This window comes from Pseudopodoces humilis, chromosome 4 (genome assembly GCF_049639895.1).
Source record: "Pseudopodoces humilis isolate 2021_Gansu_Grassland_sample_001 chromosome 4, ASM4963989v1, whole genome shotgun sequence".
In the NCBI taxonomy this organism is placed as follows: domain Eukaryota; kingdom Metazoa; phylum Chordata; class Aves; order Passeriformes; family Paridae; genus Pseudopodoces; species Pseudopodoces humilis.
This window is the reverse complement of record NC_142203.1, coordinates 68,598,753-68,616,028: the sequence shown is the minus strand read 5'-3', so window position 1 is coordinate 68,616,028 and position 17,276 is coordinate 68,598,753. Positions and strand designations below refer to the sequence as shown.

At 51.8% G+C, this 17,276-nt stretch overlaps 1 protein-coding gene across 4 annotated transcripts; it reads right to left on the bottom strand.

Annotated features, from left to right (window-relative positions):
• Positions 1-710: 710 nt before the first annotated feature.
• Positions 711-16,923, bottom strand: PIGO (phosphatidylinositol glycan anchor biosynthesis class O). Of its 4 annotated transcripts, none has more exons than XM_005528022.3 (11): positions 16,800-16,923; positions 15,881-16,374; positions 13,856-13,999; positions 12,615-12,738; positions 11,461-11,620; positions 10,205-10,378; positions 6,817-8,386; positions 6,125-6,328; positions 5,647-5,849; positions 4,797-4,867; positions 711-4,196 (listed from the first exon to the last, which is right to left on the bottom strand). In XM_005528022.3, exons 2-11 carry the CDS (start codon positions 16,371-16,373, stop codon positions 4,076-4,078), a joined length of 3,264 nt encoding a protein of 1,087 aa, XP_005528079.1. In that variant the 5' UTR covers position 16,374; positions 16,800-16,923; the 3' UTR covers positions 711-4,075. The 4 variants fall into 4 exon arrangements, with proteins under 4 accessions (XP_005528079.1, XP_087910408.1, XP_087910407.1 ...); XM_088054282.1 differs by having other exon boundaries at positions 6,125-6,256; XM_088054281.1 differs by lacking the exon at positions 16,800-16,923 and adding an exon at positions 16,559-16,642.
• Positions 16,924-17,276: the final 353 nt, after the last annotated feature.

Sequence of the window (17,276 nt, the reverse complement as noted above, 5' to 3'; positions counted from 1 at the left end):
GAGACCTCCAGACGGGATGGGGAGAGGGATAGAAGGAAACGACAAAGCTCTCCTTGGCTCTCTCACCGTTTTATTTGCAGACATAATTTTCACAGCTGCCCAGAGCCCCGTGCCACCCTCGGACAGCAAATCACACACGCCCGCCCGCCCCCCCCCATCCCGATTAATTGATTAATTTAACAAAGGAGCGAGCCCTCCCTGGCTGCCTCATGGGGTTGGTCGTTCGGTCCCCAGGGTGCCAGGTGAATGAGCACAGCCAACTTGCCTGTTTTGGAGGGGTTTTTGAAAGGAAAAAAAGCTCTGCTTCCCAGCAGAGACTTGAGCATCGCTTCCACCTTCCAGGTATAGCTGCTGGATGTGAATGAAAGCATTGGCAGACACATATGTAGATACCCAGGAAAGTGTAGCACCACACTGCATGCAGAGCTCCCAGGTTGCTTTCCACAACTGGGTCCATCCCCGGTTTTGTTTTTTTCCCCAAATGAGGGACTGAGGTACAAAGAGGTTAATAAAAAATAAAACTATCATCTTGCTCCAAGCCACGTGGTGCACTGAGTCAGGGTTCAGAGGAGAGAGCAGGGCTCCCCAGCCTGCATTGCTGCTTCCTGAGGGGAAGGGAGGACATGCACACTGAGACTGGGACTGTGCCTTGGCATAAAAAAGCAGCCTGAAGAGTTGAGGGAAAGCCAGAGAGAGATGAGACAGAGGAATGGCTGTGGGAACAGAGCGTGAGCAAGCCCTGGGCTCCCCAAAAGTGCCATCCCTTGGGATCTGCGTTAGCCCCACGGCCCAGAGCTGCAGGTGCTCCCAACACTCACAATTTTTCACAGTGGCTGCAGCTTTTGGTCACTATTTTCTAGGCAAAAAAGAGACACAACTGAATTTTTGTTCTGTGCCAGGACCATGGGACAGACCATGGGCCTCAGCCAGGGAAGTTTCCCAATGACTCTCCCCTGCCAAGAAACACATGCACAACACTTGCAAAGCCCAAAGTGCAGAAAGATTGTGGCGTGCAGGATGAAAACTTTTCAGGTGAGCACTCTGTGCCCTGTAACACTCAGCCCAGGGACACAGGGACCAGAAATAAACCACCTAGAATAACTCACCTAAAGAGAGCCAAGCAGGGCCCTATGACAACCTCTTCGGAGGGATGTGGGGCAAAAACCTACGCCCCAGCACACAGATTTCCCAAAGAGCCTTGGTTTGGACTAGGAGGCAACCCCCTCCTGGGGTTTTAAATCAGCAAACACAGCCCCATCTGCTCTAGCATCAGCAGCATGACCTGCTTCCAAGGTCGCCAGGCCTTAGACTGGCATTAACTTTGTAATCCCCAGCATGCTCAGAAGAACGGCAGCCAATCAATCAGTGTGAGAGCAACTGAAGAAGGCTGACAAAAACTGAAACAGTCAATTAAAAGAAGCAAGAGTGCCTCCAGCCCTTAGAAAACTCATCTTCATGGATCTGAAATCTTTGGTGTAACAGCCAGTCTGCTGTGTCTGAGCAGCCAGCACTCCGTGGCATCTCTGCAATGACAAGGATGTACCTGCAGCTCTTCTACTGCAAGTTTTGTTTAGTCTCTGGCGAGATAAGTGTGTCCCTTCAAGACGCTACAGCTCTGCTGTTCCCTCTGCTCTCCCTGGTCTCCCGGGACCATGAGCCCACAGGGCAGAGGGGTGGCATGGAGGGGAGAGGAGAGGATGCCCAAGCCCTGTGTGAGTGTTCCAACCATGAACAGTGGGCATGGGAATGCTCAGCTGCACTGGAGTGAGCAGTGAAAAGAGGATCAAGTCCCAGAGATGGAAGCCAAGGGGCCTGGGTGGCAGCTGCAGGGATGTCAGGGGCCAGTCCTACAATATCAGTGGCCACAGGGACTTCTGCCACCACAAATACAGGCAGGCAGAAACCTCCTGACCACGTTCTGAGGTTATAAGACCAATTTGAGCACCAGCCTTGGGGTTTAGCAACATGTGTTATCCAGATTAACCTCACATTAAATGAAAATTTACTGGGTAATGGCTACCTTTACCCCCTTCCTCCTCCCCGTATCAACACACCCCTCATTCCTTCAGAAGCATATGGCCACCAGGAAATCAGCTTTCAGCAAATAACCTATTTTTAAGGATGTGGCTGCCTAAGTCCATTTTAATTGTGAGCTGATGCGTTCCTGTAGCTTCCAGTTTCCCTCACTGTTTGCCACTACGCCTTCCTGGTCCTAGTACTGGTGTTGTGCATCCAGGCAGTAAAGCAGGCCTGGGTGTGATGCCAGCTACAAACCAGTCCCTGGTTGTGTCAGGTGAAACTGAGCAGGACCACAGAGCAGAGGACATGAGAGGCTGAGGTAGTAGAGCACAGCCAGCAGATCAGGAACAGGACAGGCAATGGAAACCCAATATTAGAACAGTTTAAGCCTCCCTGGAATTGCATCTGAACACCTGAGCAAGCATTTTTCAGGGGTAAAATACAAAATTCCACCTGCCCTCAAGAGCCACAGTAACTGGGCACTTGGGAAAAATGGCAAGAAATGAAATAATGAGACTTTCCCTGGGACTCTGCAGGGCAGAGGAGAGGAAGAGCCTGGAGCTATGCTAACAGTCTGCAGCAAGGGACTCAAACAGGGTTAGTCATGGTGCATGAGTTAAAAATTAATGGGATCAGGCAAATATCATTGCAGAAATCCCAGGCAACTACTCCTTGGTTCTTTCCAGACAGGAAAGAGACAAAAAGTTTCATAGCACCAAGTAATGCCACACAGTGGTTCAGGGCAGTAAGGAATCCCAGCTCCAACTGACACTGCAGGAGGAACTGAGCTAGGATGTGGCCAGGCACTATGGTAACCACACTCTACCTATGCCCATAAAGAAAGAAACACCTTGTCTCCTGACTGTGAGCAGTCAAGGGTATGTTTGGCATAGCTTACTTGTGGCATGAAGTCTCACAGAGAATGCCAAGGCCAAGAGGGAAACAAGCCCCAAACATAGGGATCATGGATGTGACTGGCTGCACCTGGTCCATAGCACCCAGCACACACACAGACACCAGTAAGTTAAACCACTTCCCAGAAGAACAGGTGCCTGCTCCAGGCTTTCAAGTAGCTACTCCCAAGCTCTGAAGCTCATACCAGGGCTACTTCTGCAGCTGGGACAGCTACTCCAGGTTCCACTTTCCTGCTGGCCAGGCCAGTATGGGTGTGAGCCCATATTCTGTCACTACATCCTCCTCATCTTAACTGATCACAGCCAACAGCCAGCATCCAGCAGCACACACCCAGGAAGAGATCAAGAGTCTTGGCTGCTACCACCCAGTCCACAGGGACCCTGCCAGGCTGTGAACAGAAGTGGAGAATTTCTTGATCATGCACACAGCTGTCCTTGCTACTGCTGGCCCAAGCTAAGCCTGCTGTACAAGGCAGCCCAGAGTGCTCCCCACTGCAACTCACAGGCGGTTTTCCCCAGGAAACTGGGATTGAGTGTATGGCAAGAGAGGCTTAACTACAGAGCTGACTGATTTTACAGAGGGGTAGCTGCCACCAAGGCTCCAGGAACCATCTGCATGGAACCATGTGCAGTGTGATGCCAGCGTGAAAACTGAGCATGTGAAAACAAGTGGCGGCTGTGGGACATTCCCTCCCCTTCCTATCTCCTCTCCCCTCCTCAGCAGGCCCCATCCCGCGAGTCTTCGCACAATCAAGGTGACACCTTGCTGGCCACCGAAGCCTACCAGATGTGACACATTGTGGCAGGTGTCAGGAAAGTAGCAGCAAGATCCCCACTGGTGTTTCTCCAGCACTTCAGAACTCTTGCTTCTTGGGCTCCTGCAGCAGAGTCCTCCTGCTGCCAGCAAAGGCCCAGTGAGAGCTCTGACCTCCCTTGCTGAGAAACACCATCCCCGTGAGCCAGGAACAGTTGGCTTCAGTCCTTTTGTTCAGCACAGAGGCAGGGAGCTGGGGATAATCCCTGACTGCTGTCGGCAGGCACTCATTTGCGGGCGGCTTGTGTATCCCTCCCAGCCCGAGGGAGGCAAGGAGACAACCACAGCCTCGGCCGACGAGCAGGTCAGGTTCCTCACGCCCCCAGGGCTACCTCAGCCGAAGCTGGCTGAACCAGGTGCTGACGGCACAGTCCACACGCATCACCAGGGAGATCCCCAGCAAGAGGCAGATGCTGCTCACCACAAAGCCCAGCGACTCAAAGAGGAACCTACAGGTACAACAGATGCAGTTAAGGATGCAACAGTCAGCATGACTACAGAAACAGGCTGCTACCCTCCAGCTGACTGATTTTCCTGACAATGAGAGCCTGGTAGCATCCCACATCCTAAAACCTGAATTACATTTACTCCCCAGCAGTTGCTGCTGGAAACCTATAAGCCAAGCCCTCGTCTGGTTTAGAGGCCACTCAGGACCTGTTGACTTAGGTGGTATTGTGAATCCCTCAGAGGCTGAGGTCACCCTTCACACCAACTAGTTCAAAGGTTTGCTGTTTCAGCATTTCTGATTTTATTACTTCTGGTCTGGTATCCTTATTTTTGGCTCTCTGACTACAACATTCTCAGCTTCCAGGTGGGCTCTCTGTGTCCTTGGAAGTTAAGATGAAGAGAAACTTCTAGGCTCTAGTTCAAGTCTAGCTTCTGAATTTCAAGCAGGAATTAGCTAGGGACATTCCTACAACCACTACTACTAGGTAATGAGTCAGAAGATCAATCACAGGGTCTCTTCCAACATTACTGTCTGTGAACTCTAGTCAAGGTGTCAGGGATGTGAGTCTTAACCCAGCATCAGAGCAACTCCTGGGACTTACTTTGGGGCAAAGACCTTCCAAACCATGAGGTGTCTCCTGAGGATCATAGCTGCACAAACACAGGCCAGAAGCTGTGGGAAAGATCAGGAAAAACAAGTTACAGGTGACTCCGGAGAGACCTCCTGGGCACTAAGTTCAAATCTGAAGGTGGTACTAAACTGCACGTGCCTGAGAGGCTGGCATAGCACACGTCAGGAATGAGCATCCTAAAGAGGACTTCCTTCCTTCATGTCCTCAAGTCAGGGAACAAGGAGCTTGGGGTACACGCAGTCCCTTGTGGGGCCAGGCTGGGGCAGCACAGGAGAGGGCTCACACCATGAGCTAACTGACCCACTATTTCACTGAGAGGGGTGTTGCTGCTCTCCTGCTCCAGGGCTTGCCCTTTGCACTGTCTCTGGTCTGACAACACAGAAGAATGATTTGAAGAGATAAATCCCAGAAAACTATTCACTTCTTTCACAGGATTAAAGTTTCCGGTGTTTAGTTCCCTATATCATCACAGCACACATGAAAACCAGAGCTGGTGTGAGATAGGAATGCTAAGGAAGACAGGGAGTAGGATTACAACCCTGCAGTTCCCAAGCAGACATTCCCACTCTGGGCATATGGGTATGAAAAGCATCCTAATCTGTATGGCATTTCCATGCTGGAGCCTGTCCTGAAGCACAGAGCAAATGGCATGGCTGAGAAGGGACTTGCTCTTCTACCTGCACCCAGACACTCCAGCCCTGGGCCTGTCTGTCTTGGCTGACCTCTTTCTCTCATCAGAGAGCCCCACAGTTATCACAGCACACCAATTTCCTCCTAGAAATTCCTATTTTTCCTACAGCCACCCTGCCTCTGCCCGTACCTGTGCCCCAAGGACAAAGAGGTACTTCAATCCCAGCCGCAACAGAGCAGTGGAAAACTCCTTTGGAGACTCCCGCAGCCTCATTTCCATCATGTGCTCCTCCACCTCCTGCAGCTCCTCCTGGGACTCCTTCTTGGGCTTCTTCCTCTGTGAGTTGGACATCTCACACACAAAGGGCCACAGCAGGAGCAGCGGGCAACCAACTACCTCAAGGACAAAGGCACAAAAAGTTATCGGAGCCCAGGAGGTGAGGAGCAGTCCAGGCTCTGCCATCCTGCCCTGGACGTGCAGGAAGCACAAAATCCAGCTCCAGGCCAGGCTGCTGTGGCCCCACAGTGGGAACAGCGAGGATGTTGTTGCTCAGCTGGTGCTGGAGCCTTTTTTATTGCCTCGTGCTCAACCTGTAGAGCCCCCAGGCAAGGCATTGCAGTGAGCTGTGTCTGCTTGGGCTCCACAGCCCAGGAAGAAATTGATTTACCTGCAAAGAGGATATGGGAGGCAAAGGTGTTGGCGCCCACAAGGACAGCAGGCAGGAGGTTTGTGCTGTGGTCAAGGTGGAAGCCAACAAAGGCTGCATTCCAGTGGATGGCTGGGAAGATAGGCTGGTGGCCTGTGGAATAGAAGAACTGTGAAGCAGCAAGGAGCCAGGAGATGACTGCATACCACGGCACTGAAAACAGCTCTGAGAGAATAAAAGACAAAAACAGAGGGGGTGGGGATGTCAGCATCAAGGAACAAGACAGATCCATAGTCAAAAAAAGCCTAGTGACCTTTTTTCCAGGTTCCCTTTCCATGTTGGCTCTTTTATGAGACAGGAAACAATCCAACTCTCCCTACAGATACAGCAAGGGGCCAACATTCCCTCTGCTGGTAGTAGCCTTGCTACTGCACTCTGTCAGCACCAGTGGGGTTTGGTGACTGTTCACACCCTGGGAAGAAGAGAGCTCCTTTCCCTGACCCAAGACACTCCTCCTCCTCCTCCCACATTCACATGCATGCTGCATGCATCTTTCTTCTACTAGAGGATTTAAGTACCCTGAGGATCAGTGCACCATCATTTCCCAAGACTAGAAACTAGATCCTGCTTCTCCCACTGGAATTAAGGCAAAGTCACTGCAGGTGCGGCCCAGGTCACACATCCAGTGGTTGCTCTACTGAGCCTAGACTCACCAGCATCTCCAGCAAGGCCTCTGGCACATGTGTGGATATGCAGCAGCACAAAGGCCTCCACGAAGAGGAGCAGGAAGGCAAAGCTCAGCCGCTCGCTGTGCAGAAGCATCAAGAGGAAGCCCAGGAGAGTGAGAGCTATGACCAGGGCTGCTGAGTACACGCTGCCCAGCCCGTACGCTGCAATGGTGGCCCTGCAGCTGCCCCGCTCCAGCCGGCTCTTCTGAGACTCCTGCATCCTCTTGTAGATCTGAGGGATGACGTGGAGGAAGTCGACTTCGGAGCCAGGGACCCCCAGGTAGGGAGTGACGATGGATCCTGCCGACTCCCGTGTGTCCTTTGCAAACACCGTCATGGGATTGCCCAGCAGGAGCAGCAGTCCCATGGATGCTAGGCCATAGACAGCTCTGGGAAAGACAACAATTGCAACCTGCACCAGCTCCTGCAGTTTGCCAAGAGAGTCATCAGCACTGGAGGCAACAGCCCAGTAGCAGGCAATGCAGAGGACTACCAGTGGGAAACCCCAGCGCACGAAGAGCACGAGGGGGTCCGAGCTGTTCAGGTTGCCGTAGTGCCTTAGCCAGCTCTGCACTGCATACACCAGCCCAGCCAGCAAGGCCACGCACAGGAGGTAGAAGAGGTTCTTGGCCCGTGTGTTTCTCAGGCTGGCAAGCGGGGAGAGGAAAACAGAGGGCCGGCACTGAGGGATTTCTTCGCGGCACTGGTGGAAGAAACTGGAGAGGCGCACGCAGACCAGGAGCACGCCCACGAGGCACAGAAGGTACCAGATCTCTTTCCGGTAAGAAGAAAAGCCAAGGAGCTGCTGCTTGGGACCTTCTGGAACAGTCAGGCGACCATCCCAGTGGAGCTTCCCTACTAGCAACATCACCAGTGAGGCCAGCAGGAACGGGGCCACCCGTGCCTCAGCCACAACAAAGCTGTCAGAGAACATAGCTCCACAGCGGAAGAAAAGAATGCCCATGGGGAAGGCCAGCCCCAGCCATGCTCGCAGCCTCTGCCTCAGGCCACCACTGGCCAAGGGTAGCTGACTGCCTGTCAAATGGGCTCTCTTGAGATGCTGGCCCCACCAGTGCCAGAAAAAACCCAGCTGAGAAGCAGCAGCTGCCCACGACAACACCAGGAGCAGATCCAGCCCCTCCTGGTTGAAAACATAGACCAGCCACAGCAGAGCAGCCCCCACAGGGCCCCAGAAGAGTGGGTACAGGAGGCAGCTGCGACAGAAGGATTGTGAGGACACGGCCAGCTCTGAGGCCATGTAGCAAAGCAAGCAGGAGGAAGCAATAAGGATGCAGCCCCCCACCATACGCAGGGGGTGGAAGCGGGCCCAGGACTGGGTGCACACGGCCCGTGCCTCCCGCAGGTAGCGCTGGAAGCGACTGATGAGGCTTCCCAGCCTCGGCTCGAGCTCTGGAGGCACCGTCATCCCCTGCACGTGGGTCAGGAGCTGCGTGTGCTCCTCGACAGCACTGGAGAAGAGCTCCTGCAGGTGCTGGAGCTGCTCTGCTGGCAGGTCCTGAGCCACCAGTGAGTATGACTGCAGGAAGCGATCCACCTACAGGAGAGAATACACAAGATCAGACAGCAGCACTGGGAAAATGGAACAGGATTCACTGCTTCACACTGCCCCTTCATAATGGCAACAATCTCAATATACCAAACCCTGCCAGGGCATACCTGTCCCCAGCCACATCACCCAGGGCTGGTCACACAAATCCAGGATGTCCCCATCAGGAAACTCCATCTCTCTGGCAAACTGACATCCCTCTCAAGCAATGCATCCATAACAACAGCCACAATGACTCCTGCAGCTACACCTCTGCTAATGCTGTGCATCACTAAGGGCTTTTATAGTCTTTGGCAGCAGTAAGGCAAAATGCCCTCCAGAAGGTCAAGTCATTACTATTAATGACTTGTTAATCTGCATTCCATGTTAAGTTTTACAGTTTTGTCTGAGGAAAAACATCACTTTAAAATACTTATAGTGGATGAAATCAAACTGCTTCCTTTTCTTCAATATTAGCACATTAATACACTGCACCATATCTTAAGGAAAGCTCATTCTTTTTGCTTCTACTTCAACAGGATATGAACAATCCCAAAGTCATAAAAGAATTCTTACAGGGGCATTAGCAGGGCAGACCATCTGCACACACATCCATCAGCTTAGCAGTGTAGATCTGCTCCAGTCCTGAAATGCACTGTAACTTCACACACCTTCCACTTGCCTCAGAGCATAGTCAGAATCAGTCTCCCTCTGCCCATGGATAGCAGATGTGTGCACTAGCTCTCTCACAGGCCTCCCTGGAATGCCACAGCTTCTTCAACACCATCATTATCGAGCCAGAAACCTCCTCAAACAATGAGTGAAAATATTTAAACAGGCACGACTTGATAACGCTAATTCCTAACCAGTGATGATTGATATCCTCAGTGATTAATGGACACCAATACACACCACGATCTTTAAATGTCAGAGCACTCTGCTGCTCTATAATTACAGAGGTCTGTAATTCCTGTCTTCCCATTAGCAATCATTCTCTCCAGCTCCTCACTGGCTTGCACCAGTGGTGTCCAACTGGCACTCCAAGGAGCTGGTTGGGCACTGGAGGAGTTATTCCTGTGCTCCCAGCAATCCAGAGTCCCTCAAAGGCAGACTGGCCCTTAGCTAAGATACATGTATTGCAATGCCTGTGGCAAATCTGGCTTTGTACCATGACCAGAGCCACAACAGTTGGCCCTCAAATCATCCATAGAGGCTCTCCCTTAGCCTGCTCCACTGCCTAGGCTTCTTTTATACATGATGTAGAGACTCTCGTTCTAATTTTGTCAATCTGCTCCTGGGGTTCTGTATTTTGTTGCACTTCATGTAAATTGTTCCTTTAGTATCTTACTTTAGTATTACCTGTTACACGGTAATTTTTTTTATTTGATCTTTCATTACTGTTTTCCTTCTTTCACTGAGATGCAGTGTTTTTTGTTAACACTGCATCTCCTTCAAAACTAAGACAGTGTCAAAATCTCCACTTTTACTTTCAAATCTCCAGTCATGACTTGCCTCTGTGTCATCTTCAGACTTGAGAAACCAGGGTCCCCTATTACCTAATCCACTTCTGACCATCTGGGTCCAACCACTCTCCACCTTCCCAGACAGTATTTTCCATACCACAGCACTAAACAGGTGGCTCTCATTTCTCTTTAGGGAAAATGGGGCTGTCTTTTACTGGAGCAAATACTGCAAGGATGTAATGCTTCAAACTAAGTTCCCAATGAAGATGTCACCATCTCACCTCCACCTAACAGAAGAGGTTTGTGCTTAAAAGCCTGTTCCTTTTCCCCTCTAGTCAAAGGAGAGGCCTACCACAGGCCGTACCTGCTTGGCATTGATGTGATACACTGAGAGCTGCTGCAAGGCTGCAGACACAGCATCACCGTCCCCAGCAAACAGCTCAGCCATCACCTCCCCAATATTACTGTAGGGGATGGGCACTCCCAGCAGCAGGGCCACAGTGGGCACCAGGTTCACTTGGGGAACGGTCTCAGGCTCCTGGAGAGACATGGGAGGAATCAGAAATTCAGAGAGAACACAGCAATGCAGCTTTTCACTCATGTGAGAGGACAGTGGGGAAGACATCCCTGTTCAAAGGTGAATCCAGGCAGCAGAACAGCTCTGCTCTCTCCCAGGGTCTTATTGTGAGAAGCATATCTGCGGGAAGCTGCAGGTTGATGGGGAAGGCACTGGCTGTCCAACAGCTCACCTGGCTCCACACAAGCACCTCTCACAGCAGTAGTGACCTGAACATGCATTCCAAACACTTCAGTCCTCTGCATCCTGTGTCAGCCCTTCCACTGCCCTCTCAAGACAAGGTGACAGAACCCCAACTCCTCTCAATCAAGGTGAAAAGGCTGGAAAGCAGCACCATGGAAAGAGACCTGGAGGTCCTGGCTGCCTAGCATCGCCAGCTAGGCAAGGGAGGGGATTGTCCTGCTCTGCTCTACACTGGGGTGGCCTCAAATGCCAGGGGTAGTTTTAGGCATCAAAATGTAAGAAAGACTTTGGGCTTTTCGGAAGCATCCAAATGACAGCCAGGAGGTTGATGAAGTGTCTGGAGGGGAAGCCGTGTGAGAAGCGGCTGACGTAATTTGCTCTGATCAGCCAGGAGGAGACTACGGGGAGACCTCCTGGTGGTCTTCAATATCCTGATGAGGGGAAGAAGAGGATCAGGCACTGATCTCTTCTCTCTGGTGACCAGTGACAGGATCTGAGGGAATTGACTGAAGTTGTGTCATGAGAGATTCAGGCTGGCTAGTAGGAAAAGGGGATGGTCAGGCACTGCAACAGGGAAGTGGTCACTGCATCAAGCCTGACAGAGTTCAAGATGTGTTTGGACAATGTTCTTAGGAGCACAGTGTGACCCCTGGGGTGTCCTGTGCAGGGCCAGGAGTTAGACTTGATGATCCTGATGCATCCCTTCCAACTCAGCTCATTCCACGATTCTATGACAGTGTGCTGTACTCCCCATACCTCTCAGTCTAAAAAATCCCAGTCAAACTGTTACTCTCGGTAATCCTAGGATGCAGTTTTCAGGCACCAGCTCAGGCACGGATAGCTAAGAGTCAGCTTCTCACCTCTGGAGGGCCACTGCCAAACAGGGGTGTCCTGCTATATACAAACAGTGCTGCGTTAACTTCCTTCTCGCTGTCGCCACCATGGTCTCCAGTTTCTGTCATGCCGTGATCCCCAGCCACCAGAAGAAGAGTATCATTTCCCAGGTGATCCACCAAGGACCTGTCACCAAGATAAGGAAAGTCAACTCCTCCCTGGGTAAGGGCCCCACTAGCTTCCACTGTCGTGGAAGAGGACATCTCCCCAGCAAGCCTGCACCACAGAGGTGAAGCCAACAAAAGGATATGAGCATAACTAAATGCTGATGCAGAACTGCAACAAGCCAGGGACCAGGGTGTTTTAAATTGTTGCTTTAAAGCCAAACTGAAAATTCAGAGCTCTAAGACAGAGTGGACCAATCCTGCTTGGGTCTCCAGCAAAAATGCCTTCACAGATCTTGACAAAATGCAATTCAGAAGAAAGGTTTCTGACAAAAACAAACTTTAGGCTGCTTCTATTTGGGTCATGTATCATGTTATGTGAGCCATCTCCCACTTCAAAGGAAAAAAGCAGGGATTAGTCCCTGAAGGATGCAGTAGGTAGGACACAGTATATCCTATGCTCTCAGATACAGCAGGGAAAATTACCAATTCCTTCTAGCAGCAAAACTTAAAGCAGTCCTAAGAATCAAAAGCTGCAGCATTTTAGGCTGAAACACATCTGCATGACTGAAATTTCTGGATCTCATCCTGCCCTCTGACTCAAAGGTACAGCTCATGGGTCTGTGTGGTAAATGCAGCAGCACTCACTCCCTAGCCAAGGTCCTCCATCTGCTTCTCAAACATTAGCCAGACCTCACTGGGACAATCTCCATATTAAAGATGGAAAGAGGAAGGCTCCGTTGCTCTCCAGCTGCACTATCATCTCACAGTTTGATAGAGAACCAAGACCTGAAGGCAGTCTTACTTATGAAACCAAACCTCTCAACACTCATCTATGCAAGCAATGCTGCCCATAGCTGGGGATCCAGCTGCTCCTGGCAAAAGCTGTTTTCCATGTTAACATGCTGAGTAAGCATTCCCTGCTGCCCTCTACATCTGTCAATTCCCTGGGACGATCCTGCCAGTCTGGCTGAAGGAAGAGGCAGCTAGCAACTCCCCAGCACCACACTCATCACCTGAGCATCTCATTCATCTGGGTGAGCTTCTTTGCCATCTCGGGATGGTCGGGTCCGTGTTTGTGCCCACAGTGGTCCACGCCGAGGAAATGAGCAATCAGCACATCCCATTCACCACTGTCCACTGCAGAACAAAAGCAAACTTAGCATGCACCACCCTGGAATTCTAAGCCTAGATCCTCCTGCCAAAATTTCCTGGGTGCCTCTGCTGTTTCTTCACCTCTTGCCACTGTCACTGCCAGCTCTTGAGGAATTTGATGCAGGTTTTAAGTAAGGCATAGTCTTGGCCAGAGGTTCCTGGGTGCAATGGCACAAGGACCTCAAAGCCTGGCAAACATCCTAGGATCCCTGTTTTTTTTTCTTCATCCCTCAGGAGGAGAACAGCACAATGTCATCCAAGTCATCTTGAACTTACCTCAAAATGCGACAGACTGAGGTAAAAAGAATTCTCAGAAAAAGGAAAACCCAGAACTGCCATCCTGCCCTGGAGGTATTTCAGGTTGGACCCATCAACATGCCCCTCTGCATCCCACCCAGGACATGGGAGTGACACACCAACACAGTCCCCAGTTAGAAAGCTACCCTGACCTCTCCCCTCTGCTTCAGGGCCTTGACACATGAAAACCAACATATCTGAAGTTAAATGATGAACTGCAGCTCCCATGCAAGGCACACAGACTTGTCTGTGAGAGGCCACTGCACCCCTGATTTGCTTAGATTCATACACACAAAAATGAAAGAGCATTTCAATTGGTCCCAGGACCTCAGGGAGGTGGAAATCACCTAAAAATCACAAACCAACTTCATGTTTCATCTTCTTCCCATGACTAGGAAGCACTAATGCCTTGTTGAGAACAGTGCTGTGTCTCGGCCTCCTAACTTGCATTTTCCCCAGAGCATTGTGTGCCTCCCTAGGCAGCCACGTGTCAAAGGTAAGCTGCTCCTCTGTCTCCATCCCACCAATGTATTTTGTAAGATAAATGTAGAAGTCTAATCTAATCTCAAAAAGCTGAATTCTGTCCCAGACAGAGGAAATGTATCTACAGAAATGGTCTGTGGGCTCCAAGAACTGGCTTATCTGTGGAAATCCAGCTAGAGCACTGTAACCCTTGGGCAGCAGTGTATAACTGCCCAGTGCTGCTTTGTAACAGAAAAAATCCTTCAGCCCTACCTCGAATTTGCAATAGGACTCCCACATTAGGCCAAGGTTTATCCATGTTCTGGTGAAAAGAGCTGCTTACCAGTTGGATAGAGATGCTGCAGGATCCCATCATCCACAGTGTGAAGATCCTTCACATTAAAAGAAGGGAAGAAATACGAACGGAAAAACTTCTTTGGGAAGAGTCCTTCCCATGTGTCATCACCCATGAAAACCACTCTCCTTCCTGAGCCAGAGAGAAAGGAACCAATGAGAAATGGAGCCCTCCGGAGTCATGGTGTTACCACAACAATCCAAAGAGCCTGGGCAGACCCAGGTCAGAGTCTGGAGCAATGGCTCCTCTACAACTCACACTCAAAACTAAAACTTTCACTAAAAAAAAGACCATATGTCTATAAAAGAGTTTGAATACACGAAGGACCAGTCCACGAGCATCTTAACCCCATGAGTGCCCCCCACACCAAACACACCGCATAACCTCAGGACTTACTGCTGACCTGTCACCCCTGCAGAAAAACTCTTGAGCCACCAACAGGTGTGTGCATGGGGTGCAGCATGAAGCAGACAAAGCCCCACCTGAGGCCTGTGAGCCCACTGCAAAATGCAAGGCAGCAGGTGATGGAGTAGGAGATGGGAGTCCTGAGCTCTGGATTTTAAACAAAATGGTGATGGTGTTCCAGACATGGAAAAGAGAAGGCAAAAGCACTGATTCTTCCCTCTGCCTTCCCTCTCCTTGCCCTGCCACCAGCCAGCTGTTTCCAGAGAGTTCTTCAGCCTGGGAGGAGGAACCCTTTTCTCTGAGACTGCTACTCTGGCACAGGATCAACTGGTGCATTTTGCCTCAGATGATTTACTGCATTTGCCCACCTTTGCTCACACAAAGTCATGTTGCCTTAGCCCACTCTGAGCATTGGGAGGAAGTCTCTCTGGCTAACAAACCACTGTGGCCTGTCCTCTTCCCTCTACTCCATTACCCCACCATAACAGCTACACTAAGCACCCCCCAGCAGCACCAAACTACAATGAAAATGGGATGAGGTTGCTGCCTCATGGCTGCAGGCAGCTGCCCAGGCATGCTGGCTGCCTGAGGGACACCCTCACAGCACACCTGGCACCACCTGACACACCTGGCTCCTCCCCTGTCACATGCCTCATACTGCAGGACAGACTGCCCTTGGCTTCCTACAGGCATTCTTGGGGGTGACCTTGGGACAAACACCATTGGCGTGGCCACTTATCACCTGCTTTCTCATCTTCAAAGATGATGAAGTTGAAGCCATGGTCACAGCTACTTCTCACTCCCAACTCAAGTTGGAGACGCCCTGGCAGCCCTGCCTTAGGTAACTGTCGTTAAGCAGGGCAAAAGAATCAGCTCACAGGGTGGATCTGCTGTAAGTAGTACCCTTCCCATCGTGAAAGTAATCAAGGTTTTGAATACAGGTTAAACTGAGCAGAGGTTTGCACATGCCCTGTCCACACAGAGTCATAAAATCATACAATGTCGAGAGACTGGAAGGGACCTTAAAGCTCATCCAGTTCCAAGCCCCTTCCCATGGGCATGGACACTTCCCACTCAAGGGATTGATTTTTCAAGGCTTTATTTAACCTGGCCTTAAACACTGTCAGGGATGAGGCATCCGCAACTTCCCCTGGGATCCTGTTCCAATGTCTCACCACCCTCATAGTAAAGAATTTCTTCTTAATATCTTATACTTCTCCTCTGTCAATTTGTACCCATTGCTCCTCATTCTATCACTACCGTTCCTGACAAAGAATTAATTTCCAGTTTCTCTGTAGGTCCCCTTCAAATACTGGAAGGCTGATACTAGGTCTCTATACAACCTTCTCTTCTCCAGGCTAAACAGCCCCAGTCACAGGATCATCAAGGTTGGAACAGACCTTCAAAACTATCCAATCCAATCATCCACCCACCACTATAAACCCTTAAACCACACTACTCAGCACGAGATCTGGAAGCCTCTTAAGCACCTTCAGGGATGGTGACTCCACCATCTCCCTGGGCAACCTGTTCCTATGCCCATGAAGAAAACGGTTTTTTACATCTAGCCTGAAACTTCCCTGCCTGAGCTAAAGGCCAGGAACTCACCGTTCTGCACCAGCTGTGCCAGCAGGTTGTCCTCCTGGATGGCGTAGGAGGCAAAGTTGCTGCCCACATCGATGAAGGTGGGCAGCGAGCCGGTGGTGAGCCCCTTGATGCGCTGCATGGTGGCCGTGGGGGGGTCAGCTCGGAAGCGGTACAGCCGGGCATGGCGGGGCTGGGAGGTGGCCAGCTGGTGCAGGACACCCAGCTTGTTCTCGTAGGGCAGAGGGCTGGCCTTGGCAGGGTCAAAGCGGGCAAACTCAAAATGGAGGGCGTCGATGATGACGAGCACGGCCTTGGAAAAGCGTTGGGGAGCCCAGCAGGAGCCTGGCGGGAGGCTCTGCCTCTCCCAAGGTGGAGGCACGAGTGGGTCTGAGCAGGAACTGCTACTGGCGAGCTCGATCCGGGTGAGCAGGAAGCCGCTCATGAAGAGCCCGATACCAGCAAAAAAGAGAAAGCAAACCCAGGCCAGGAAAAGCACCACTGGCCACCGCTGCATCCTAGAGGGAAAGACAGGCAGGCTCAGCCCCCAGAGGCTTTACCCGGGCAGGCACCACTCCCTACCAGCACCCATCCCTGGCCCAACACCTCTCACACCCACCCGTCCCGCCCGGCAGTAACCTCCATCAGCCTGCCTTGACTTTACTTGGTCTCCCTCCGTGTCCTGGCAACTGCCCCACTCACCTCCTTCTATCCCCTCCTGAACGGGAGCCGAGTCCTGCTCCCTCCCGACTGCCAGCGCTGCCTAGCGCCTTCTCGGCACCCCCATCTCCCTTCACACACACCCAGCCCCTCCCCTGCACCCCCGACTCCCGGTCCGCCACCTCACACCGGCACCACCCTTGTGTCCCCTCCCGCCCCCCCCCCCCCCAGCCCCTCACAGCCCCTTTTTCATCCCCCGGACCCCGCTCCCGTCCCGTCCCACCTGCGGCTCCCGGCGCCCGTCGCTCCCGGAAGCGCCGCGCGTGGCGCCGACCGCGCTAGAGCGGCGCCGCGGGAGCGGCGTGCGGCGACAGCGCCCCCTTGTGGACGGGAGGCCCCACCGCGCCTCCCGTCAGGCGAGGCACACTCATAACGGCGAAAGCGGTGTTTTAATTAATCAGCTAATTAATTAATCGACAGAGGAGACCCCCGCCCTGTGGTGGGCGCTGAGAGGAGCGCGCTGTAGAGAACGCAGAGTCACGCACAGGAGCGGCAGCTTCTGAGAGTGATGACAGCAGAGGGGATGATGAGAGCAGCTCACATTCCCAGAGAGGTGATACACTGGGAGAGGCATCCTTCATAGGAGTGGGTTCCCCAAATTAACAGAATCGTAAGTTGGAAAGGCACCTTGAAGATCAACTAGTTCCAACCACTCTGCTGTGGGCAGGGACACCTTCAACTCAACCAGGTTGCTCTCTGA

What these genes read in the sequence shown, in the direction of transcription:
- PIGO (XM_005528022.3), bottom strand. Translation starts at nt 16,373, where the DNA reads ATGCAGCGGTGGCCAGTGGTGCTTTTCCTGGCCTGGGTTTGCTTTCTC. An exon ending in CTCCCATATCCTCTTTGCAG is followed by an intron (nt 5,850 to 6,124) that starts GTAAATCAATTT and finishes TCCTTGAGGTAG; the next exon opens with TTGGTTGCCCGCTGCTCCTG. An exon ending in TCTTTGTCCTTGGGGCACAG is followed by an intron (nt 4,868 to 5,646) that starts GTACGGGCAGAG and finishes TCTTTCCCACAG; the next exon opens with CTTCTGGCCTGTGTTTGTGC.